Source organism: Coloeus monedula, assembly GCF_965178545.1.
Source record: "Coloeus monedula genome assembly, chromosome: Z".
Lineage (NCBI taxonomy): Eukaryota > Metazoa > Chordata > Aves > Passeriformes > Corvidae > Coloeus > Coloeus monedula.
This window is the reverse complement of record NC_138822.1, coordinates 10589843-10616782: the sequence shown is the minus strand read 5'-3', so window position 1 is coordinate 10616782 and position 26940 is coordinate 10589843. Positions and strand designations below refer to the sequence as shown.

The 26940-nt window shown below is 42.7% G+C and overlaps 1 protein-coding gene across 1 annotated transcript; it reads left to right on the top strand.

The window, feature by feature from the left end:
* Positions 1–173: 173 nt before the first annotated feature.
* TRIM36 (tripartite motif containing 36) lies at positions 174–26128 on the top strand. Its single transcript, XM_082300922.1, has 10 exons — positions 174–296; positions 1232–1466; positions 8699–9024; positions 12225–12371; positions 13422–13517; positions 14421–14674; positions 15326–15450; positions 16800–17093; positions 17365–17662; positions 21314–26128. The coding sequence occupies exons 1-10, from the start codon at positions 270–272 to the stop codon at positions 21666–21668; spliced, it is 2157 nt and encodes a 718-aa protein (XP_082157048.1). The 5' UTR covers positions 174–269; the 3' UTR covers positions 21669–26128.
* The last annotated feature ends 812 nt before the right edge of the window (positions 26129–26940 follow it).

Genomic DNA, 26940 nt, shown 5'->3' with positions numbered 1-26940 from the left:
TAGCAGCGAAAGAGCCGGTGTCCCGCGGGGCGCGGCGGGGGCAGCTGGACAGCTCCGCTGTGCGGCTGCTGCCGCGGGCGCGCACGCCCCGCCCCGCCCGCGCTGCCCCGCGCCCGCCCGCCCGCCGCTCGCCCTCTCGCTCGCCCTCTCGCTCGCCATTTTGCGCCGGGCGCCGCCGCGGGCGCTGCACCGTCCGCGTCCCGGCCGCCCGCCCGGGCTGACGGCGCCCCGGCGCAGGAGGAGGAGGAGGTGGAGGAGGAGGCGGCGGGATGGAGAACGAGCGGCTGGAGAGCCCGGTGAGCACGGGGGAACCGGCGGGGCGCGGCCGCCGGGGCGGGGTGCGTCGTCCCTCCGCTTGTGATGCGGGGGGCTGTAGGGTGTCTGCCTGCCTGCTTGCCTGCCTGCCTGCCTGTCTGTCTGTCAGTCCCCCCGGTGCGCGCCGACAGGTTCGTCCGTGCCCGGCCGGTAGTGCAGCCGGGACGGCGGGCAGGGCTCGCAGGGAGCTCCGACGGGCGCGGTGCGCGCAGGGGAAGCGCTCCCGGAGGGCGCCGGGCGGAGCGGGCGCTGCGCTGCCGCCGCCTGCGCCCCCCCGACGCTGGTGCTCGGCGGGGCGCGGTGCCAGGGGCGGCCGCGGGGGTCACGGAATTACCGAACAGCCGCACCGATCCACAGGCGGCTCTTTGTGCGACAGATATAAGACGTAAATAAACGTATAAATAAATAAATAAATAGTGTTTCTGACTCGAAACTATTACCCTAATGAATTCAAGACAGTTGCAGCCCTTAAACGTGAATTATACGTCAGGAAAGCCTGTTGTTTAACCAGTCTGACACTTAATTTCTTTTTTCCCCTCTTCCTCTTCGTAAGCCAGCGAGCAAGCTAAACATACGGACTCCTATTGTTAAGAAGTATGGTTGCATTCGTTTCACTAGGTCCTTGAGTGGAATTAAGACTACTCCCCTCCTTTCCTCCCCTGCAATGCAGACATGACCTAAAGATGAACTGAGTTTGCCTAGTGGCAATGCTTACTTCAGTTGAAATGAATGGTGTCAGTGCTTTCATAAATGTTAATTGAGATTTGTTTTAGTCAGAGAAGTGCCTCAAACCAGATAAAACTGTGTGCATTTATTCTACAGAGCTGGGGTTTGGTGACATAGATCAGTGCCATAACTCTTGGTGGCTTGTGTTTTCCTGCGCTTACACTTGTTTCTCCCTCTTTCTATCATGAAGGTTGCCATTAAGGGTATTGAAAGAGAGCTTATCTGCCCAGCATGCAAGGAATTGTTTACCCATCCACTGATCCTTCCCTGCCAGCACAATGTCTGTCACAAATGTGTGAAAGAAATACTTTTTGCGTTTGAAGACTCCTTTGCTGATGGAGGCTCTGAATCCTCTAATCAGAGTAGCCCTCGAATTAGAATCTCTGCTTCTAGCATGGACAGAATTGACAGGATTAATAGATCAGGTATGTATCAGAATTTGTGCATGTTTTCCTGATTTTATTATTAGACTGGCTTGAGCTGAATGGTATCTGCATTGGTAAAATGTCTTCCTGGTACTCCTGATACGGTTACAGAGATGACTTAGGGATAGTGCTACTCTTGTTCATTTTGTGTCAAGAACAATGGGAATATTTTTAAGGACAATGCACTCTGTTTCATTTATAATAAATGTCTTTGTGGCATTTTGTAAATCTTTATAACCATTGTGTTTGTTTATTTCTGTATTTCATTTACATGGAGATGCAATAGCATCGTGTTCAGTAGCGTGGAGATGTAGATTTTGGCAGTTTTCATTGCCTGTCAGTGGTTTGCTCTGGTTTCAGCCAGCCCCAGTGCAGTAGTTCTGACTTCCTTCTGAGCCTGTGCCGACTTTGCAAGTTAGAGTTTTGTCCTGCCCACTTCATTATGCATACAGTAAATAATTTTCCATTGGTTATGATTATTGCATGATTGCAGATTTGAAGGACAGATGACTATAAGCAGACAGCCCTAACAGCCTCCTTCATTGTGGTCTGCTCGAAGGTTTACGGAGTGCTTGGCTGTAGGACTCCTCATGCTCTTTGTGGTATCATGCTAGGAAGATTCTTGCAGTCAGTGTAATCCACGGATGAGTTGATCTGCTTTTATACAGATGCATTGAAAGTGATTTGTGCATGCTTTACTTCTTGAAAGATACCTCATCTTGGCTTTTAGGCTTTCTTCTGACGTAATTATCCACTTTAAAACCACATTCCCCCGTGCTCTGGAAGAGCTACTAACAAGACAAACTCTAAAGCTCTCTCTTGTATTTTGTGTTACTAAAGTTCATCCTTCCCAGTTTTCACAGATCAAATGTGCAAACAACTAGTGAATTGTTAGTACTGGTACTCTTTCAAATGAGTCTGATAAGCAAAAAACCACCAGTTTTTGGTACTCCCCCTGCCACCACCACCCTGTCCTGAGATACATGTACACAAGTTGTTCCAGGAGTTGTAATCTTTAAATCCACTGGAGTCTGCCACCACCTCAGCAAACTGATTGGAATATATCTCCTCATCTGACCTGCTAGTAGAGAGGTGATTGCTTTCCTAAAGACCTGTTTGATGAGTAGCAAGAGAAAGTTGAGACTTGGAAATAATGAGCTTCCCCCCTCTTACCTCAAAGAGCATTGGGCAGATGCACATCACAGGAAAATTATCATCTCAGACAGTTCAAATTTGCAGAATGAAAAGCATATGGAAATGGCAGCATTAAAGAATAAATTTGTAAATTCAGGTTGTACTGTCTTTGCTTCTAATGTAACAGGCGTTGTAGCTCCATTGCTATATCAAGTGTGAGATTTGCTCTCAGACAGTTTGGTACCAGCAGTGGTCGCCAGCTTGCAATTCACATTTGCACAGTTGTCTTGCATCTGGAGTACTCATATTGTGCATTGCCTTGCTAAATTGGGTTTGTGATCTGTAGGGGAATTTGCAAGAAAACAGCTCCGTAAGAGAGAAAATGCTAAGAAAATATCCAAAGTAGGGTCTCACATGCATAACAAAAACCTACTAGAACTTCCGGGAGGCTCGTGCAGGGCATGTCAGTGTCAAGATATTAGTGTCACATTTCAAAAGGCATATGACACCTTCCCACTATGGTTTTTTTTGGGTCTTTTTTTCCCCCACTTAAGGAATCCCTGATGTCTCCATAAGGAATATAATCTATTTTAAATGGGTTTGGCATTTAAATTCTTGGTATGCCAGAAGGAGCTGGTCTGTATTTGGTCCTGTTCTGTATTTGTTGTGCACACACAGCTTGCATTTACAAGTACAATTTATCTTAATGTAAAAAGGACAGAGCTCATTGAAATGGAGTGTATGTGCTGCTTAAAATCCAGTGTGTTGGTTTAAAAATACTCCTCTTTATATTGTATTTAAAATCATGTTTAATTAAAAAAATGATGCGGTATATAACATGAAAATGAAGGCTATTTCTCATTGTTGTTCCATTACCTTTAATGTTACTGTAATTATAGCGTTGGTGTAATTAAAGTGTGTAATGTGGTTATGTTGACACTTGTGAGAATGTTGGAAATCTCTCTCCCTGTCCCCCTCCCTCCCAATGCCTTCTTTCTCCCTTTTCCTGTTCTGCTTAAATATTACAGTTGTTTGATATGCTAGGAAATTAAACATTCTTGCCTTTCAACCCTGCAGGAGTTTAACAGCCACAGGAGAGAAAGGAGTTGATGCTTTTCATTTGAACCATTGTAAACCAATGGTATATCTCATTTCTTGATGTCTAAACAGCTCTCTGTTCATTGTTCGCAGCCTCACAGAGGAGGTCTTTTGGGTGCAGAGGTAGAAATGCTTCACTTCTTGTGTTGGCTAGAGATAGTCTAGCATTTAGATCTCGAGTTAACTATTGTTGGTTAGCATATAGCTTTTTGTCAGTGGTCAAGTCCACAAAAAGGCTTTTGCAGTGAGCAAAGGTACAGCAAAGAAGTTCTGTAAGGACAGCTTTTCATTCTGTGCAAGACTGATTTAAAGGTCAACTGGACTGGAATTCAGTTAAGGGTTGGATTAGATTTTTTTCCTTGTGTGTGTACACGACTGAATATATATTGGTGGGTGCAAAAATGCAGAACCCCAGCAACAACCACACCACCTCCTCCACCCCCTGCTTTTTAATTTTCAGGAGTTTACATGCTTATGTTTCAGTGCAACTGCTGTCTTACTGGTAATGAAGAGTGATTATTGGATTGATCTTCCTAATGTTTACATGTCATGTTTGGCCATCACTTTTAAAAGGAATGTGATATTGGTTCTTCATTGTATCTAAGCCTGCTTCATTTGATGAAGAACAGATTGAAATTTACACCATGTTGATGTGAGTAGGTAGATCTGAATCTCACAGTTTATCACAGCACATGAATATGTGAGGAAAATGAAACATTTTGCATTTACAGACTTGTAATATTTGGTGTGTCTAATGACACAATCAGATTGAAGGATAGTCAGTGCTTTAATTATATCTCATTTCCAAAATTGAAAAGCTCAGTCACTGTGTGGACTTTTTAAATACCGATTTCTTATTTTTTTATGTAACGGTCGGTCAAAAATGAGAGAAAAAGTCCCCAAATTCCTTGTTGCCACGGTATTGGCAGACACATGAGCAATCCATAGGAATATAGGTGTCCTTCAAGAAAGATGTGAACTGAGCTAAACACAAATCTGAATTTCACACTCAGTGGAGGACAAGGCAGCTGATCGGAAGAGGGAGTTTAAATTGCCTCAGTTGAAGGCTGAATGTGTCACAAAACAGAGATACCACACGATACTGTCAGACCTCTTGGAAAGCTGTCCGTATCTGTTCTTTTGGCAGAAAGCACTTTCAGTTTGTGAAAACTAAAGTGTCTGAAAGTAACATCTGAGCTCTGCTGGCTTCTCTCATGAGGCCTTTCCCCTCTCCGTGCTTCCTCTCCCTTTCTCTTCCCCTTCCCTCTTTATCCCGTCCCCTTGCTAACCCTGTCCCCTTCCCCCCTCTCCTTTTTCCTTCCCCCTAAAAGTCCATACAAAAGCATCACCTGAGATATGGGGTGGCAATATATATTTATATTTTAAAAAAACCCCAACCTTTCAAGAGAATCCAGTTGACTTTTAAATCTTTTTTTTTTTAAACTTTCACACATTTAATGTCCGTGTCTTCCACAACCATAAAATTCTGGTAATACTGTTTACTTGGAAAACACAACTTTATCTTTAAGATGTCTTATCCCTTTGCAAACCATTCACTGCAGCTTGGACTTTTCAACATTTTAAGTGTTGGTACCTCTCCTTGGGAAGATGACATTTAAACATTGTCTTTAAAGGACATACTTAAGATTGCTCTTCGACCCAAGTCATTGCAATCTGTATGGTAATATTTCTGAGTCTGAGCATGAGTGTATGTTGTGATAATTTTTTGTAACTGATTGAGCAACTTACTGTAAGTGGAGCAATCAGTTTACAAATCACAGTGGAAAATTTCATGTGATGATTTCTAATATTTCACAAAATACATATTTGCCTGTTGTAAACTGAATTGGCAAAGGAAAGAGAATGTGGGTAGGACCTAAGTTTCCCTGAGCTGCACGTCTATGTATGTCTACAAAATCCAGGGGGTTTGTTGCTCTGGTTTTTTTGTGTGTGCTTTTTCTTTGTTAGGATCTTTTTTTGTGTATAACCAGAATTCAGTTTTAGCAAACTGGACACAAGACAGATAGAAAGACAGTGTCCAAAGTAATTTGTTACTTCATCACTGCATTCTTCTTAAAACACGAGTGTAGAAATCCTTTAAGCAGAAAGCAAACTAGAGTGTTCATATTTTAACACTCTCTAGGCAGAAAGAGAATGTGTTTCCTTACTTTTGAGTGTCAAAGTGGCAGAACACTCCAAGAAGGTTTGCAAATAAATTTCCAAGATTTAAAATAGGAAAAAAACCCCAGCCTAGACTCTCGAAGTGCTGTCAGTGAAAAGGGATGAGACATCTGAAGGTGTGCAGGACTTCCTTGATACTGGATTGCTTTCCGTAAACAATGTCACCAGTCTTTGCAGAGCATCGCTCATGATGACAGTCTCATTTTGGTCCACCATGGGCAGAATGAAAGGCCTCCATTGGGATGGATATGAGTTTCAGATTGTATTTTTAAACTTGACCACTGCACCATGTTTTTTTTTTTCTTTGTTATCTTGCTTTGTCATTATTTGCTCTCTGCTGTAGCCTACTACTTGTAGGCAGTCCTGATATGTGCCACACTGTATGATTATTTTCTTAGTTTCAGCAAATGTATGTATTCTAGATCACTTTTTGTAGCTACTGTCTGCATGGCACTGCATGTGAAGTCATATTTTTGTCTAAGACGTAGTAGAAGTCTATGTAGAAGATTTCTCTGTGTTGACGTGTGCAGTGCTGGCTTGGAGCATACACTGGAAATACAGTTTGTGTTTCACTGCTGTTGCTGTGCCTTGCATGCGTGTGTTGCTGTGTATGCCAAGTTATAGGTACTGCAGGATGTGCAGTAATTAATTCACTTCAAGTAAGTACTGAAAAAATATGAAATCTGAAAAAAAAATCTCTGCTCCCTTAGCCAGAGAGTTGTATACCTGTCTTGTGTCACCCATCCTGTTCTGTAACTGCAGCCTAGTTCTGCTCAGAATTTACAGAAAGGCATGAGACCAGCTGGGTGGGAGACTGTCAGTGCATGCACACTTATCCATGCTCCAATTGTGACTTCTTAGCTGACAGTCATGCATAACTACCACGGGTCAAATTTCAAAGATATTTAAAGGAACTAATTCCTTGTAGGAGTGTTGGTTTGGTGTTTCATTTGAAGAGACTGGAAAGGGCATGACAGGAATGGAGGGTTTGGATTTTAAAGTGAAGGGGCAACAGCAGAGCAGCCCAAGGCAAGTGTATTTTGGGTAGCATCACAGGACACTTCAGAAAGAAAAAAAGCATTATTATTATTATTATTTTTATTATTATTATTGTTATTATATTAGCATTTTTGATGGGAAAATACTGATTAAATACAGAGAAGAACGAATTTCCCTTTCTGAAGAACCAATTTCCACACTAAGAATTCAGCTTTAGGTCATACCTCCGTTTACAAATTTGTTAGTGTCCTGGTTTCAGCTGGAATAGAGTTAATTATATACTGGAGTATATACTGGAGGGATAACAATAATTTAAAAAAATAGCAATGCAAAAGAGAAAGAGGAATAAAATCCAAGAGAAACAAGTGATGCACAATACAATTGTTCACTCACTGCCCTGTGCCCAGCCTGTCCCAGCTGACTGCCCCTAGTTTATGTTCTGGACATGACATTCTATGGTATGGAATATCCCTTTGGCCAGTTTGGGTCAGCTGTCCTGGCTGTTCTCCCTCCTGGCTTTTCATGCACCTGTTCACTGGTGAAGTGTGGAAAACTGAAAAGTCTTGGATTTAGGGTAAGGACTACTTAGCAACAGCCAAAACATCAGTGTGTAATAACAACATTATTCTCACACTGAATCCACTGTACCAGCTACTGAGAAGAAAATTGTCTCTAACCCAAATGAAATCAGGACATTTAGTTATACCGACATGCAGTGCTCTCAAAGAGATCTTAAAACAATGTACCAGCACTACCGAAGGTGGGTTTTTGTAAGGGGAAGCTGAGAGGATACAAGTTAAGCCTAAAGACTGGCTTAGCCTGCTTTTGAAATACATACAGGATTCTTTCTGGTAGTTGCATCCTGTGGGCTCATGAGTGAGATGGGATGCACTCCTGGTTTGATAACCTCAGGAGCATCACCTTGTGAGTAACCTCTGAGTCTGTATGAGCCAGTCCCCTAACAGACTCAAAAGGCTCCTTAGGTTAGTGGCTTTTCTTGAGCCTGTGATTTTATTTTGGAGAGGGGGGGAAATTTGTGTGTAGCTGTTTGGTAGGAGTGCAGCTTCTCTGCAGTTCCTCCTTTAGAAATTAATAAAGATAGAGGTACCCTGTGGAGATCTGTGGTTCCTCAGTTCAGGGTGGAGGAATCTCTCCCATATAACTACCTCAGACTCCCTTTGGTGTGCAGGACTTATTTCGCAGTTCTCCTTTATTGAGGTCTTTCAGCAGGGGCCAAATCAGCCTCTGCATTTTTTGACTAAATGATTTGGCTGAGATACCATACTGTTCCCTCATTTTCCTGGCTTTTTAATGATGTCTCTTAGGATGAGTAAAGTAAGTTTGAACTCAGCCAAAGCAAGCTTCAGGGAGCTCAAAGTTGGCTATATTTTTCTGTTGCTCTGGGAGTAAGCGTCTTTCACTTTAATATCTTAGGAAGCTGTTGCTCTCTATATGGGCAGCCAGTTAGTCTAAAACCACCTGGCTTCCACGAGGTTTTGTGTTTATTGTTTCAAAAGGCTACAGCCTGAGTGTATCCAAAACTAGATAAAGAAGATAGAATTGGAACAGCTAAATTTATCTTAACATAAAATTAAGTTCTAGAAGAGTAGTTTGTAATGTCCCTTGGAGTCAGAAATTACAGTACCTTGTCAGGGCAATTGTATTGTTTTTGGCTTGGCAGACTGCATCTGAATTGGTGTTGTACTGGTTTCGATGATGTGCTACAGTCTGGAATTGATTCATAGATTCCTGTGCTGCTTTTAAAATCTAAACCAGTTTGGTTTGTGCTCATTCTAAATTGGGCTTTGGTGTCTACACAGGCAGAAAACGCAATTCACTGACTCCTAGATCGACTCTGTTTCCTTGTCCTGGTTGCCAGCGGGATATTGATCTTGGAGAGCGTGGCATCAATGGCTTATTTCGCAACTTCACTTTGGAAACCATTGTGGAAAGATACAGACAGGCAGCCAGGGCAGCCATTGCTATTATGTGTGATTTCTGCAAACCTCCGCCTCAGGAGTCCACAAAGAGCTGCATGGACTGCAGTGCAAGCTATTGCAATGAATGTTTCAAAATACACCATCCTTGGGGAACCGTGAAAGCCCAGCATGAGTATGTAGGACCAACCACCAACTTCAGACCCAAGGTAAGTGTACTGTACCCTACAGAATTTGGGTTGCAGGATTCTCGTGTAGCTTCAGATGTATCTGTGCAATGGTGGTTGCTTTTTAGGACCGTTATTGCTTTATTGACTATTGCTGTTATTTATTGAGTGAACCACAAGATTTTTTTCTTGCTGATGGTCAAGTGGTTGTCATTGAAGGGGACAATGAGAACATTCTTGAAGGGTACTATAAAAAGAGGGATTTTTACTTTGTGGAATGGATTGTGTTACTTGTGATTTGAGTCTTTCTTTCAGTTTTTTTTTTTTAAGACAATGATCACAGATCACAGAAAATTCTGAGCTGAAAGGGACCCACAAGGATCATCAAGTCCAGCTCTTAAGTGAATGGTTCACACAGGGATTGAATCCACACCCTTGGTGTTATTGGCACTATGCTCTTGAGCATCTAGAATGGGACTGCCTCAGAAGGATGCCTGTGTGTGATAAACTTAAAAACCTCAACACACCTGGCCTCTTCCATACCCCCTTTAGGCACATCCCCTTTGGATGCTTTGTGCCTGAACTTGATCCATCAGAAAGCATCTTCTTTCTCTCCTTAATGCATCTAACTGGAGCAAAAGGTGGAGTTAAGGTCTCCATTGCTATTACACCATTATTTTTTTATCTGCACCATAAGAGATAAAATTTAATGGCAAAATTTCTGCTTCATACACTGGTGCTGCTGGTGCTGCATTCAGACAAAACAGAGTGATAACAAAATGCTGCTACCTTTGTGTCTCACGCTAAGCATGGTGCAGTACATGGCAGTGCCTTATTGAATTTAAGTTACATCACAGATGTGACATGTCACAGATGCCACCTTGCTAACCAGGGACCACAAAAGGCCTTAATGTCCCACCACGTGCTGTGTGCCTTCTGCCTCCTTGCTGGAGGTCACACAGATACTGGAAATGCTGATGGTCAACAAGTCCTGATTAATTATGGTTCAATTAAGTAAATTTGATTAATGTGCAGTGTGTAAGAAGCTCTTGACTGCTGGTGTATCTTCCTTCTGAGACTGGAAAGATTTGAGCCTCTAAAGTTAGCAAGCTGGCAAATAGTGAGCATCCAGTAGTCCACTTATTTCCCGTTAAAAGTGAGCTTTTTTCCCGTTAAAAGTGAGCACATGCTTCGTATGCTTACAAATGTCTTGCACATGTTGAAATGTCCTTCTGTTGGATAAAAGAGAAGGGTGAAGGTTTGCATAGTATCTTCTAGCTCTTGCTTTAAAATGCTATACAGCTCCTTAAAAACTTCTCTTCTATGGTATCTAAACCCTCACAGCTGCAATGCTGCTACTTGAAAATACCAAAGACATCTTGTGATCCCTGTGCACTCTTAAAGGTGCCCTATGGTGTTATACTACATGCAGACTGAATTCAGGATTAAAAGTCAGTAGTTGACTTGAAGCAGAGCAAAGTGGGGTGAAGTGGTTTAGATTATTCTGACACAGATGCATTGAGTATGTGTGCACCTGTGGGATTTAGCATTTCTAATTTTATGTGAAGTCAGAAAGCAGGGAAAAAAGGAGAAAAGCATAGTGTAGTTAACTTTAGATGCATCTGCTTTTTTGAAAAACTTCCCAACAGCAGTAATCTGATCTTTACTGTGCTCTTACAGAAACTTTTCTGAGGACTGCTTGAGCTTAGTATAAAGAAGAAAAATGCATTTTTCATTTTTCTGCATTTTTAAGACCTGAGCTGAAAGCATGAAGTATTTGTTGGTTTCCTAACAATGTTTTCAGTCATCACTATAATTTACAACCAGGCTGGAGAGCACTTCGAAGTGTGTGTGGTGGGGATGGGAGAAGTACATACTGGGCTGATTGTTTGTGAGTTTTGAGAGAAGATAATAAGGCAGTCTGCTGACCTCTACTGTCTCTCACTTGCAGCCTGTAATTCTTGCTTATATGAGGAGATAAATAAAAATATGTGTTTTTTGCTAGGTGTGACTCTACACTGCTGTGGAAAAATTACTTCCACAGCCTAACTGATTGACTGTAGTTTTTGGAGATGTTTGCCTGCACAGCTGATTTTTTTGGCAGCTTCCTTTTTCCCCCTTTTTATTTCCTTCCAAGTCCCGTAGTCAATGCTAATTGCATATTTGGGTTAATGATAATTTTAATGTTCTAAGGTGCTGGTGAGACTAGTAACTTTGGGCTTTTCAGCATAGCCTAAGATAACATTTGGGACTTGAATGTTGGTTTCAGGTTTTAACTTATTGTGTCCATATTTGTGCTGCTCACAATTTTCTATTTTTATGCCCTTTTCTGACCTTTCTTGTGTGGGGGCATATTGAAACTGAAAAGCTTCCTCAAAAGCTTCTCTTTGGTAACTTCTGTGGAATAGATGACCCAAATGTTGTCTTTCAGTGCTCTAGAACGAGGCAAAGCATTGTTTGTTTTTTAAAGCAACACACACAGACACATAACACACACACACACGTTTTACATGGTTTAATCTGTTGCCTGAGCTTGGACTTGAGCAGCACTTTTTTTAACTCTTTGAGCATTTATTTACCCATGTTCAGTTCTTGAAAAATTATTTTCAGCAAACACCAGCTTTCTTGCAATGCTGTTTGAGCTAATCGTGGAAGGAGCACTCAGTGTGAGCAGCTTGTAACTGGAGTCAGATGGAAAGACTGAAACACTGGAGTCTTTTGTATTTAAAATTACTGTAGCTGGTGGTGGCTGCACTTTGTTGCTCCAAGAGCAATGGCTATGTGGCTTATCAAAATCTAGCTTAGACTTAAATTGCTACAGTGTTATGTCAGCTCTTGCTTTAAGAAACACTTCATAGCTGTTGCAAGAGATGCTGGCATGAGCATGGTTAACTTTGACAGGCTGGGTGTGTTATATATTGCATTTACAGCTCTGAGCAGGAGTGTATAGTGCTGAAGGCATCACAAGCAACATGGGCAGGGGTTAGCAAAAGGTTGTTTGCTATATGGAGTCTACACAGACACTGCTAGAGGTTTACATACTGTAAACCTTGTGAAACTGTGTGTGTTCATCTGCTGGCTTTCACTGGCATTGACAAATACTAAAGGTAGAAGATAAACTGGCTATAAAAAATTCACTGATGAAATCACATGCTGCTTTGGGTTGATTGGGTGTTTTGATTATTTGTTGGAAGTACACCTGTATTGTCTCTTTCCTTTTCTTTTTTCCCCCCCCCCCACAGATTTTGATGTGTCCGGAACATGAAATGGAGAGGGTAAACATGTACTGTGAAATCTGCAGAAGGCCTGTTTGTCATCTTTGTAAACTGGGTGGAGGTCATGCAAACCATAGAGTAACAACCATGAGCACTGCCTACAAAACCCTTAAGGTAAAAGAAAATATCATTGGACCTGACCTTAAGAAGGGGAGGAGTACTTCTGATGTGAGGGCAAACTCCCTCTGGCTGGAAGCCAGGATTTGTGTTTAGGAGACCCTGAACTAGTCTTGAGGCCTGTTGTTGTGCAGCATTGGTTAATGTGTATATTAGTATGATGTAGGGCATGTTTTAGAAACTAAATTGCCATTTGCTGTGATGCTTGAAACGTAACCCCTTAAAAGTGCTTTCACCTTATTTCAACTAATTGTACAGCAGTACTGACAATGCAGAAGGTTTAAGCAGTTAATACTTTATGATCAACTTTTTTAAATATAAGTGTTCGGGTAGCTTGTGGTAGCTGGTACTTGAGAAGCACTTCTGAAAATTTTGCATCAGAAGTACGTGTTGACACCTTAGTATGTATCTTTGTGTGTTTTGGAAGCTGTATAGCTGTTAATGTCCTAAGCAAAGCACAACAGAGAAGACTTGCAAACATCAATTTTTTATTAAAGACTGCACCTACTTCTTCTTCTTCCTTTTCTTCCTCTCTTGCTCACAGGAGGAAAAAAAAAGAAGGAAAAAAAAAGAGACCAGACTAGCCTGCCTTTTGCTCTTTGGCCTCCTCACTAGTTTGAAAGGCTTTTCCTGTACAATTGCTTGCTCTTGCAGCTAAGGAAGCACAGGGACACTCATAAACCTGTGATGTGAACTACTCCTTTTTCTAGCAACTCTTACTACAAATGAGTTAATAGCTAATAACTCCTTTCTGTAAGTTTAATGTCCTGAAGCATAATGTTCCTAACCTAAGAGAGGGTGACTCCTGGGTGATTGGGAGCCAGCTGACACTGTTACCTCTTGTCCTTAGGGGCTGTGCCACCAGTCTTGCTCACAGTTGCTTTGTAGTCTCTGCAGGTCACCAAACAATTCTCCACAGGATTGCTTCTCATAACTGGTGTCAGGCTGTTGCCCTTGTGGCTAGGTAAACTGAGGACTAGCTGGATGACCTGTCTGTGCTGGTTGTCACTTTGTGTGAGATACCCTATTGCTGTTTTACTCCAACAGGAGAAGCTTTCAAAAGATATCGAGTACCTCATCAGTAAGGAGAGCCAGGTGAAAGCTCACATCACACAGCTGGATCTGCTGCTGAAAGAAACAGAGGTGAGAGTGCCTTGCAGGTTTTCTGGAGTTGGCCTTTGTAGAGAGACAGGAAGGACTGTGTCTTCACTGTTTTCAGTGAAGTTTCAAACTTTGGGCTTTTCAGTTAAGGAGTGAAATAAATTTTTGAACACTTTATGCTAGTACTGAATCACACATGGCAAGACCTAGTCCTGCCAGTGTGGGAAGCATACAGAGGGAAGTTCATTTTTGGATGCTGCGGTAAATTTAAATGAAATAAAGCTTGCTTGATACCTTAACCAAAGTGGGTTAAACATTGGGTATTTGTGCTTTTATGATGGTGCATTATTTACGCTGCCTGTTTACCTTGAGAGAGTCAGAATTAAGGGCAAAATCTCCCTGAAGGGTCACGGCTGGAAACTCACATACAAGCTGACAAACCTGAAGGCAGAAATTGCAGAAGCTCCTCGTACTGGTGTGTCTTGATTACAGATTGCCTTTGTGCTTTGCAGTTCCTTTTATCCAGGGCAGTAGTCAGAGGTGGCACTACAGTTCAGAGGGTGTACTTGAGAAGCTGGGCTTGGGTGTTCAGTTTAGGGTGATTGGGGAAGGTGGAAGAGCATCTAGCTCTTGGGCATGAAGACTTCAGAGACAGACATGCTTTCACAGTGCTTCTTCATGAGCTATCTAGACAAATGTAATGCATAACTCGAGACATAATCAGAGGAATACTTTCCTTCATTCTCTTAAAGACAGCAAATGCTGACTAGCTTGGGTGGTATGCTGATCTCATTTTCAGTGCTGAATAGCATAGCAAAGCTCATTAGTCTTGTGTGTGAAATGGATGACTAGATTACTGTGATGTCTTGAACAACCTTAAGTATGTTTCTGTACAGAGCCCCAGTGATACAGAATCTGTCTAAAATGTCTTTTATTTTCTCCTAGTGCAACAGTGAAAGAGCTAAACAAGAAGCATCTCAGAGTTTTGAGAAATTATATCATGTCCTGGAAGAGAAGAAATCTGCGGCTCTTAGGGCAATTGAAACTTCTAAGAATATAAGGCTGGAAAAATTGCAAACACAAGTGGAAGAATACCAAGGGCTCCTGGAAAATAATGGCCTTGTAGGATATGCTCAAGAAGTGCTTAAAGAAACTGATCCCTCCTGTTTTGTTCAAACAGCAAAACAACTTCATGTCAGGTATCTTAAATATCTTCTGTTTGAAGTGCAGGTACTGTTCCAGGATGTCTCTGCTGTTGTATTCTTTAGAAAGCTGATAGCAAAATACTGACTGCAGTACCTTGTACTGCAGAGGCTTGGGAGATAGTCCTGGTGGTGTTCCAGCATTAGAGTTGGAATTCTTGCATTAGAGTGTGCATTAGGAAACACCACTCAGGAGAGGAGGGCTCTTGTCCTGCCTCAATGCCTAGCCTTGTTCAGTGGCACTGCAGAGGAAGGGTAGTCTGTTTAGCTCCCTGACAAATTCCTTTTCTCAGAGATTTTATCAGGTGTTTGCAAGTTAATATAGCAGGCCTCTTCTGGCTCTTTGATTTTTGTGTTCTCTACTAGCACCTCACATCAGTTTTGTTCTTTGCACATAATGCTCCAAATTAATTGAATGCTTTGCCAACGGAATATATCCTGTTCATTATCTTTACACTGATGTACAAAAGGCCTTTAATTTTGTATTTGAGAATCTTTCTAGATAGACAAAAATTTCTGGGAGACATCAGTAAGTACATGAAAGCAGAACTTTTTTTAAAGCAAAACCTAGCATTTTTACTTTATGGAATGTTCACCTTGAATTGTCTTTTTTTCTCTTGTGCTAGTCTGCTTCTTCTGTGTTTCCAGAATCCAAAAAGCTACTGAGTCTCTGAAGAGCTTTAGGCCAGCAGCTGAAACTACTTTTGAAGACTTTGTGGTGGACACTGCTAAGCAAGAAGACATCCTTGGTGACTTGTCCTTCCATTCCAATGGTAAATTCTGAGAGCATCAGGTCTTTCTCAAGTTACAGCTTTAAGGGCTTCTCTGGAGAAAGGCAGAACTTGCACAGGGCAGCAGTTGCAGGGCTCAGTCTTGTGACTCGCACTGTGCCTTCTGTCTCCACGATTTAGAAGGCATTACCTGGCAGCAGTGTAAGCTTCAGCTTTCATAAAGAAGCTAAAATGACATTGCCTTTGGTACCAGTTTGCACTGGCTTCTAAAATATTGTAGTTACATCACACTCAGTCTTTCTAAAAGATTTTATTGCATGACAGAAAGTAATAGTTTTTAAAGCTGCCAGAAAAAAAAATGGCTCAAGCCTCTCAAAGTAAAAATAGAAAACAGGGGATTTATTTAAGTGTATGAACAGAGAACCATCCTCATCTGCTCCGTTTAACTCAGAGAGTTAGATTCCCTCCTTTAACAGAGATATAGCTCAAAAAAGGAGCTGGGTCTTGGTTTAAGACAATTCTAAGAGGTGGACGCTTTAAAATGAGTTTCCTCCCAATATAATTTTAACCAATCCCTTTCCACCAATAAGGAAAAATTAATAGGAGTAGGTAAAAGTGAAAAAATAACAGTTTACTACTAAAACAAAAAAAACAATGGGCCAAAAATAACAGTAATAGTCCCTAGTTACAAAGTGGCTGAAATCTCCCAGTGTGGGGTATGCCCAGCCACTGCTGGGAGATGTCTGCTGAGATAAAAGATTTCGCAATCGCCCAGCAGGACTCCTTGGAAAGGCAACGACTTTTGGGTCATGGTGAGGAAAGGTAGACCCACAGTCCTTTGGGAGACACTATGCAGATCATTCTGTAACCCACTGGTCTGTCCCAGACCCTCTGTAATCCATTGGTCCCCTTGCTGATCCCCTGTATCCCTAAAAAGGCAAGCTCCCTTGAGCCCCTCAAGAGAGAGCTCGTCCCAGGCCTCCCTTCGCCGGAGGGGACCCACAATAAAGCTCCCTTCGTGTGGAACCAGCCACACGAGCCTCTTGTCTCTCTCTCTGGTCTGGCTTGGCCTGGAGGCTGCCCTGCAGAGCTGAGCTGGAATCACGAGCTGATATCACTAAAGAGCTGACAGTCTCTGCAAGGGCCCCTCTGCCAGCAGCTGAGGGAAGACACCGGGCCTTGGGAAGGCGATTCCTTTCGGGACCATCTCCCTGGACCGGTCACCTCTTCCTGGGTCACAGCCTCGGACCCCACCACCAGTTTTAATATCCCAGGGGCACAGATAGATGTGGAATACACTAACATTTTGGGTTACCCAGGACAGGTTGTATGGTTAACTCCAAAACAACATGTATATAAATTTCAATGGTTTTTTTTCTCATGTGTTCCAGGTCTAGAAATACCAGAAATCAATGAAGAGCAGAGCAGAATGTACAACAAAGCTCTGATCTGTTGGGAATGCCCTGGGAAGACAGATTCAGCTGATATCTATGTTCTTGAGTACCATAAGCTTAATAGAGAAGATGAGAGTGTGACATGGCAGAAGACTGAAGTTTGTGGCAAGAGCAAAGTATTATCTGATCTTGATGACGACAGCAGCTATGCCTTTAGAGTTCGAGGATACAAAGGGTCCATCTGTAGCCCTTGGAGCCGAGAAGTTATTTTGCGTACTCCTCCAGCTCCAGGTATGGGGTTTTCTTATGTCTGGCAGTGTTAAGAGCTGAAAGTAGTTTCCAGTAGCTCCCAGATGTCTCCTACACTGTTACCAGTTGCATAAATGTTTAGAATCACTGTTAAAGGTTAAGTAGGTAACATACAGAGACTGTTAGCTTGCATGACATTCCTAGCAGCCTTTAAAAGTGAGAAATTCTAATGTCAGTATGACTTCAAATGTAGTTTATAAGCACAGAAGGCCAAATACATAAATAAGAATTTTTCTGGGATACTGTTTTTCAGTTTTCAGTTTTCTTTTTGATGACAAATGTGGGTACAACAATGAACATCTCCAGCTGAACCCAAGAAGAACCTCTGTGGAAAGCAGGGCAGGATTTCCTCTCCTACTGGGATCTGAACGCTTGCAGGTTGGATGCTACACAACCCTGGATTACATCATTGGCGACACTGGGATTGCCAAAGGGAAGCATTTCTGGGCTTTTCGTGTGGAAGCCTATTCATACCTGGTGAAAGTGGGAGTTGTTCCTAGCAACAAGATACAGAAATTGTTCCACAATACCCATGATGTGACCAGTCCAAGGTAAATTGCAGACTCTTGCTTAATGCATGTTTTACATAAGGAGATGGCTTTTTAAAAAAGTAAATTAAGAGCAAGTCTGGTCTCACTACCTGAGGTGAACCTAACCACCAGTGAGAAGTTTGAACTATATGGTATAAGCAGGTTGTCCTGTTCATCCCCTCCTGTTAGCAGAAAGATGTCCTGATTATCCAGAGTCCTATTTTCTTTCTTTTTGGGAAAGAAGCCAGGTTCCTATAGATGCCAAGGAATGTCAGTTAAAGCAAGAAGGTTAAAAATAAGTGTAAATTGTAAGATAGAAGCAATGCTTAATTATCAATAGCGAGACTCTGCCTTAATTCCCTCAGCATATAAGGTTTGGCAGCCTTTCAGAAAGCTGTGTTCACTGTACATATTTGTATTTTTCTGCAGTAGCTTGTGCCACAGTGGATCCCAAGGCACTGGCTTACCCCAGGCTCCATGCTTACATGCTGTATTGGAGTGCCACTGAGCACAAGCCAAAGTGCAGTGGACAAACCAGTAAAAATATTTCCATCTCTCAATTACAGTTGTAGCAAGCCTGGGTGTGTGTAGGAACTGCAGGCAGGGAGGCTATCTCCTGGGGACTCTTTCTCAGAAATTTAACAAATGTTTGGCTTCCTCCTGTATAACACGTGGAAAATGTGTCAGCACAATCTCGAGCTGCTTAAAACCAGATGGAGCAATTTGCAAAGTGAGAAATTAGATCTAAATTTCCTGATTTCTCATTCCTTCTCCACATAGATATCTGCAAAACTTTAGCTGACACAGAAACAACTGCCCCCACAAGCACGCCAAAACTGAAATCCTAGGTAGAGAATGTCTGTACTGAAAAATGTGTGCTTCTCCATGTGTCTCTGTCTGGGACAGAGGTGAGGGGAAAAGCATGCAGACTGACCAAATATATCTGCACACTCTTCAGTAACCATTTGGGAAACTGTTCAGGGAAGTCTTCAGAGAGCGCACCTTAAAAAAGCCCCAAAGCTTAAACCATTAAAACACTACCTTTAGATTTTTGAATTTTAAAGACACTGTAACACAGCAGTGTCATGGAGAACTCACAGGACATGTTCCTGTCTGTAAGGATTGGTCATATTTGCTAAGTTACTTCTCACATTAACTAATTTACTATACTTGTAGGTTCACTAATGATTGCCTAGCCTAAGTACATTTAGATACATCCACTCTGTAGTATACCTGTCTGTGGTCTTGTCCTTACTGGAGTTCAGCTGTTACTAATGGTTTGAAGTGACTGAAGTGAGTCTTCTCCACCTACTAAATGCATCTTCTTTCCTGGCTTAGGTGTGTACCACTGGTGTAAGCAAAGCCCGGTGGGATGAGTCCTGTGATGGGAGTGCCCTGCGACAGGCAGGACAGATGAGGTGGGGGTGGCATTGTGTGTAACAATGTCTGGAATGTATGGAGCCTGCAGTTGGCAGTGCCACAGCTTAGAACCTCTGGATAAGGATTAAGGGACAAAGAAAGTGGATGTCATTGTGGGAATGTACTATAGGCCACCCAGCCTGACATGATTATGACACTGATGAATTATTCTTTAAGAAACTAAGGAATATCTCTGCATCAACCACGTGTGTCCTTGTGGGGCACTTCAGCTTGCCAGAGAGCACGACACAGATGGTACAAGCAGGTCCAGAAGAGTCCTAAAATATCTGGATGATAACTTCTTGGTATGGGTACTAGGGGAGCCAGCTGAGAAAAGTGCCCTCTTTGATTTGTTCCTTGTCAACAGAGAGGATCTCGTGAGCAAAGTGGAGATGAGTGGCCCTCTTGGCCACAGCAACCACAAAGTGATCGAGTTTAAAATTTCCGTTGTCAGGAGGAAAAGTGCCAGCAAAACCTCAGCTCTTGACATGAGGAGAACAAACTTCAGGTTGCTCAGGGTGCTAGTCAGTAAAGTCCTCTGGGAGATCACTGTTGAAGGTGCTGAGGTCCATCAGTGCTGGTCACTTTTTAAGCATCACCTCCTAAGGGCACAGGAGCAGGCACTTCCAAAATGTTGTTAAGTCAAACAGGCGAGACAGAAGGCTGGCTTGGCTGAGCAGAGATCTTCTAGAGCTCTGGCATAATGTACCCAGCATTTGCTTTGATGGGCGGTGCAGCAGTGCATCTTGAGGAAGCTGTCACAGCCAAGTACAGGGAGTACCACGACGACATCTAGTGCAGTAATCTCTTCCCGTTGCTGTTCTGAGATGAAAAATGAAAGTGGAAGAGTTCTACCTTAGTTTTCAGTCCTGATAAATTATATTCTACCTGCGTGTTGCTCACAAGCCTCTGGCATGTGATTTTTTAAAATAGATGGTCCAGGCACTTCCTGAACCAGAGGAATTCTCATGCCTTTCTTGCGATCTGTGCAATGCTGTTCTCTACAGACTTCTTTTCCCGGGGGAAGCAGGGAAGAAGTCTGACTAGCAACCAAAATTTACTCTTCAGGACTAGCACACAGCTGGATAAACACATCATGTGTTAGGTGAGCAACTGGCTCATGTTTCAGGCATGAAGGGTAGTGGTGAATGGGGTAACACCAGACTGGTGACCTGTCACTTGGGGGGTTCCACAGGGCTCCATCCTCAACCCTGAGCTCTTCAGCATCTTCATAAATGGCTTGGACACAGGACTGGAAGGGATACTAAGTGACTTCACAGACAATACAAAACTGGGAGGAGCTGTTGACTCCCTTGAGATCAGGGAGGCCCTGCAGACAGACCTTGACAAGAGAGAGGACTGGGCAGGCACCAACTGTATGAAATCCAGCAAGGAAAAGTGCCGGATTCTGCACCTGGGATGGGGCAACTCTGGATGTACAGACAGACTGGGGAAGGAGAGGCTGGAAAGCAGAAATGAGTGCAGGAAAGGGACCTGGCTGTCCTTGTCAATGACAAGGTGAACATGAGTGAGCAGTGCCCTGGCAGCCAGGAGAGCCACCCGTGTCCTGGGGTGCATCAGGCCCAGCATCACCAGCCGGGCAAGGGAGGGGATTGTCCCGCTCTGCTCTGCACTGGGGCAGCCTCACCTCGAGTGCTGGGGGCAGGTCTGGGTGCCACAACACAGAAAAGCCATTGAGCTGTTAGAGAGTGTCCAAAGGAGGGCACGAGGATGGGGAAGGGCCTTGAGGGGAAGCCCCAGAAGGAGCGACAGAAGTCACTGGGCTTGTGCAGTCTGGTGGAGACTGAGGGGAAGCAGAGAGGCAGACACTGATCCTTTCTCTGTGGTGACCATTGACAGGACCCAAGGGAATGACATAAAATTTTGTCATGGGAGGCTTAGGCTGGATATTAGGAAAAGTTTCTTCACCCAGAGGGGAGCAGGTTCCTCAGGGAAGTGGTCACAGCACCAAGCCTGACAGAGCTCAAGAGGCATTTGGACAATGCTCTCAGACACATGGTGTGTCTGTCTCTTGGGGTTCTCCTGTGCAGGGCCAGGACTTGGACTTTGATGTTTTTTGTGGTTTCCTTCTAATTCAGGATATTCTATGATTCTGTGATTTTTTTTTACCACAAAAGTTTTTTTTGGGTGATCATGTGGTGTTGCCTATCTTACAAAAATGTTTTCTCCAGTTCACATCACTGATCCCACTTAATAATTTGACAAAAGCACATGTTTTTTTTTCCGTTCCAGATATGAGCAAGACAGCGGTCATGACAGTGGGAGTGAAGACACCTTCTTTGACTCATCGCAGCCTTGCACACTGGTCACCTTAGGCATGAAGAAGTTCTTTATCCCTGCTACACCTGCTGCTCCCAAGGATCCAGCAAGCAGAATCCTTCCCCTGCCGTCATGCTTGGGCATTTGCCTTGACTGTGACAAAGGCAGGGTAGGGTTTTACGATGCAGGCCATATGAAGTGCCTGTATGAATGTGAGGTGGATTGCTCTGGCATAATGTACCCAGCATTTGCTTTGATGGGCGGTGCAGCAGTGCATCTTGAAGAAGCTGTCACAGCCAAGTACAGGGAGTACCACGATGACATCTAGTGCAGTAATCTCTTCCCATTGCTGTTCCGAGATGAAAAATGAAAGCAGAAGAGTTCTACCTTAGTTTCAGTCCTGATAAATTATATTCTACCTGCGTGTTGCTCACAAGCCTCTGGCATGTGATTTTTTAAAATAGATGGTCCAGGCACTTCCTGAACCAGAGGAATTCTCATGCCTTTCTTGCGATCTGTGCAATGCTGTTCTCTACAGACTTCTTTTCCTGGGGGAAGCAGGGAAGAAGTCTGACTAGCAACCAAAATTTACTCTTCAGGACTAGCAACCAAAATTTACTCTTCGGGGTAGAAATCTGCCTTGTATTTAACTTAAATCCTTACACAGTCAGCTTTGTATTTAATGAAGTCAAAGCTGACAGTGGGGGATTGCCATTCTCCTTTTAAGAAATCTGCCTGAATGCCTCTACGGGGTCAAATGCTTTCCAGTTAACCCCTGACCACCAGTTGGGCCTTTCAGCACAAAACAGCATTTAAGAAAATATAATATAAAAGAGGAAGAAACTAGAAATGGTGTTTGAACGTTTAAGTTATACTTGGAATGATGAGGGTAAACTTGAATCTGATTGCATGTTGTATACCCTTAATGTGATTGTAAGTTAAAACTCAAGTTCTGACACTCAGTGTCATATAGTTGGTGGCATAATGGTAAGTATCTTTATTCTTCAGGCTTTTACTATAAGCTATCAAAAAGAAAGTGCAATTGTACCTTAAATGTCAGATTTTGGAGTCAAAAATCAGAAATGTTTGCATGTGTGATTAATAGTACCTGGTATTTAGGCAAAAGCAAATGAGTTACTGACATGAGTAATCATATGTGAATTTCAAAAAAAAATCAGGTATTTCTTTTAATACTTGCTTTTATAGGTTAATTTTTTTTATCTAGTAGCAGCTTAGATTTTTCTTAGTAAGAATGTTAAAAATGCACTGGTTAAGTTTTGAGACCTAATTTCTGCCTTAAAGGATGTCTCCCTTCAAATTTCAGTTCCTCTAATGCTAAAAACTGTATCACATAGTAGTTTTTCACAGAATCATAGAACCACAGAACAGCTTGAGTTGGAAGGGACCTTTAAAGACCATCCATTTCAAAACCCCCTTGTCATGGGAAGGGACCCCTTCCACTAGACCAGGTTGCTCAAAGCTGCATCGAACCTGACCTTGAACACTTCCAGGTATGGGGCATCGACAGCTTCTCTGGGAAACCTTCTCCAGTGTCTGACCACTCTTACTGTTAGAAATTTCTTCCTTGTATCCAATCTAAATCTAACTTATTTTAGTTTAAAATCACTGCCCTTTGTCCTGTCTCTCCAGGCCTTGGTCAAAAGTCTCTCTCTCCCCATCTTTCTTTTAAATCCTTTTCATGTATTAAAAGGCCATAATAAGGCCTCTCTGGAACCTTTCTTCTCCAGGCTGAACAACTCCATCTCTCACAACATGTCTTCACAGGAGAGGTGTTCCAGCCCTCTGACAGTTTTTGTGCCTCTCCTCTGTACTGGGGGCCCCAGAGCTGAACACAGTATTCCAGGTGGGGTCTTGATAGAGCAGAGTGGGAGAATCATCTCCCTTGCCCTGGTGGCCATTGGGCAGCTCAGGATGCTTTCTGTGCTGCAAATACGCACTGCTGGTTCATGGCCAATTTTTCATTCACCAGGATGCCCAAGTCCTTCTCTGCAGAACTGCTCTCCATCCCCCAGTCTGTATTGATAGTGGGGATTACTTTGATCCAGGTACAGGACCTTGTGCTCAGTCTTGGGGAACCTCATGAGATCCACATCAACAGTGGTACCAGTACAGACCCTTGAGGGACACCACTCATTACTGGTTTCTTCTTGGACATTGAGCTGTTGACTGTGATTCTTTGGGTGTAGCTATCCAGCCAATTCCTTATTCACTGAACAGTCCATCCAATTCAGCCCTTCTCTTTCAAGTTGAGAGGTAAGAATGCTGTGGGGGATCCTGTAAAAGGCCTTACAGAAGTCCATGTACATGGTATCTCTTTACCTCTTCGCTTATCTACTGGTGCAGTCACTTGGTTGCAGAAGACCACTAGGTGAGTCAGGCAGTGTTTGCCCTTGGTGAGCTCATTTGGCTGTCCCTGATCACTTTCTTGTCTTCCGTAAGTTTTGACCTATCTTCCAGGAGGATCTGTTACATGATCTTCCTGGGAATGGAAGTGGACTGCCTCTCTTTACAGAAACCTGTGTATAAAAAAAAAGTAGGGTGCGTACACTGTTGACTTGTGGAAAAATAAGAATCTAAAGTGAAGGATGTTTCTAATGAGTACTTGGTGCTTTCTAATTTGGGGATATGCTTTCTAATTTGGGGATATGCTTTCTAATTTGGGGATAGTGTTGCATCTTGATGAATGTGTGTGAAGTATGCTTACTAAGTACATGTAAACAGCTGTAGAGCTGTGAAATGGGACCTGAAAATCACAATAACAGTTAAGTGAATGTAGGTCATAATGCAAAACTTTTGTGGGCTTTGCTGTCTGAACTGTTGTACTGATCTGACCTGGAGTCCACCCCTCCCAGTGTCTTCTCTCCTAAGCCTCTGACTGTACCACTGTTGGAAAAAATGGTCTAAAATGGTTGTCTGTGCCAGCGTGAATATGACTGCCCTTTTGGGGCTAGAAAGGCCCAGCAAGAGCAACTTCTTGTCTGGATCTCACCTGCAAATGTTTCTGTCTTGATAAGGCTGTGTGGAGGTGCACTCCACAGATTCAGTGTGAGTTGTGTGAGAAACACTTTGATGTCCCAGCAGCAGGTGTGAAGTAGGGGGTATCTTTGGCCTTTTCTCCTGCAGGAGTAAAGGCAAATTGTCCCTTAATAGTTAGCCTTTTGCTAATTTATTCTCTCTTAGATGGTTATCATCATAGTCTTTCATTTCTATCATTTCCTCCCTTTCATCTTCCCTCTTGCTGGATTGAAGCCATTGCTCTCTTCTCTCCTGTTGAGGCTGACTGAACAGTCTGTCCATAAGACACCGTTGTTGCTGTGAAGGATGACAGAGTTTTGGGTTCTCCTTCTTTCTGTAGTCCTAAAGCCATATTTGCCTTTTTTTATTTGACACCCAATACTAGGGTGATGATGAAGCTTCTTCTGCAGTGTTTCATGCAGTCCTGATGGCTACCTGTGCACGTAGGGTTTTCCCCACCTGTGTGCTGTTTTGCATTTGTTTATGTTGATAATGCTTGTTTACCTAGTCACTAAGTTCTAAGGGCCTTCTTCAGCTCTTCAGTCACTTCTAGACTTGTATATTCCTGAGTAGCTTCATTGGTAACATGAACATGACCTTTTTTTTGTTTGCTTTTCCAGGTCTTGGAGCTAACTAAGTTGTAGTGAGACTCAGCAGTTCCCTCTGCTATTAAGATTTTTTTGTTCCTTCTACTTTTTTCCCCCTGTCCAATATTTATTAAACCACAAGTCAAGCACTGAAAACTCTTACATCAGTATACTGTGTTGAGTAGGTGAGTCATGCTCTTGCTTGTGTCAGCACAGCAGTCAGACAGACCCAGGAGAAAGGATTCTCACTTCAGTAGCTGTGACTTCTCCCCTTCTATAACTGGCAATGGTCAGTTCATCTACCAAACCAAGTACCAGCTTAAAGCTGTAGATTGTAGGGCTGAACTTTGCGGGTTTTTTTCCAGACCAAATCTCCTTCCGTAGACAAATGTTTCATTTTTGATGAAACAAAAACTGGTTTGTTTCAGAAACTGGTCTAGATTAGAGGGTTTATGTCATGGTTAGCACTCCACGTTTCCACATTTAGATTTTTTATAAGCATCTGTACTGGTATCACCAGACCTTTTGTTACTTTATGGAAATATTTGTAAATGGAAAACTCTGTTGCAGATATGAAGACAGTGTCTCAAGACTCATTAATCTAGAAAGATTATTGGTTTGAGACTACAGAAATTAAAAATTTAGGGGCTTTTTTCTACTAGAGTTTCAAATTCATTTAAGATGTGTTCTGCTATGCAATTACTTACTCTACTGGACAGAAACTGATGCTACTTTAAACATTTATCTACCTTTTGATAGATTTGCTTGTATTTATCTCATTCTGAGTTTAAAAATTTATTTGGCTTTTGGTGTTACTTGAATACTTAGTATGCATTCCAGACAGTACTCTTTGGTGCTTACTTCAGCTTATTAAATAAAAAACACACTGTCAAGAGGCACTGACAACACGCTGTGATATTTTTTCCGCTACCATGGAAGCGTCAACTTTCAGAGATACAGTTCAGCAGTACTTGCCTATCCAGATAATTATTTTTTCAAGTTTCTCCCTATGAAACAGCACTTTACAATGTAGACTAAGCTAAAAATGGTGTGGTATTGTGTGGATCTTTGTGCAATATAGCTGTTTGGTGACTATGGTGTGACTTGCAAAGCTTCATGCAGGTGTGAATCATGTAGACACTTTTTAGATACCTAAAGCTTTAACAGAAAGGCCTTGTTTGAAAATATTCTGAAATGTAAAAGTGATGTCTTGTTTTTTCTTAATAAAAGCTGAAATACTATATCTTAGTCCTTCACATTATTACATCCCAGCTCTGGAGGACCCTGGTTGAAATAATTTTTCATACTATACATGAAAATAGGTGACTTGTGAGGAGAAAGCACTGCTTTGGTTCTCAAGTGTGCACGTATACCAGTACCAGTGATTTTAGGAGTAGTTTGGACTGATTGCCAGGCATTTAATTAAGATGCTGGTGTTAGGAACTTGACTGCCTGAGCCTCCCTCCCTAGTCAGGGAAGGAAAATGTGCATCCAGAATGAACTTGGCTCTTGGGCATTTTCAAGGGAAACTATCTGTTCTGTAACAGAGGAAGCAGATGGTGCTCTCCAACCTGAACAGCTCTACTGGAGGACCTCAGGCTGGGTGGACCTGCTTTACTCTGCAGTTCTGAAAATTGGTGCTACTGCTTGAATCTGCATTCCTTTGTTTCATTCAATGTTTACATTTGCTGATGCTTTTGTTGGCAGGACGCTTTAAAGTTCCAGCTTCTGGTGGCTGCTGCCTTCAGGCCAGCTGTGTGTGCACCTGCAAGCAACAGAGGCTGTATTCACAGGGAATCCCCTGTGGGCTGTGCCAGTGCAGTTAAAGCACCCAATATATATGGACGTGTACGCTTTAGGAGAGGCAGGCTGACACTCCTGGGAAAGCAGGAGTATTGACACCAAGAGCAATATTCTGCTGAATTTTCACAGAATCACAGAATAGCTAAGGTGGGAAGGGACCTCTGGAGATCATCT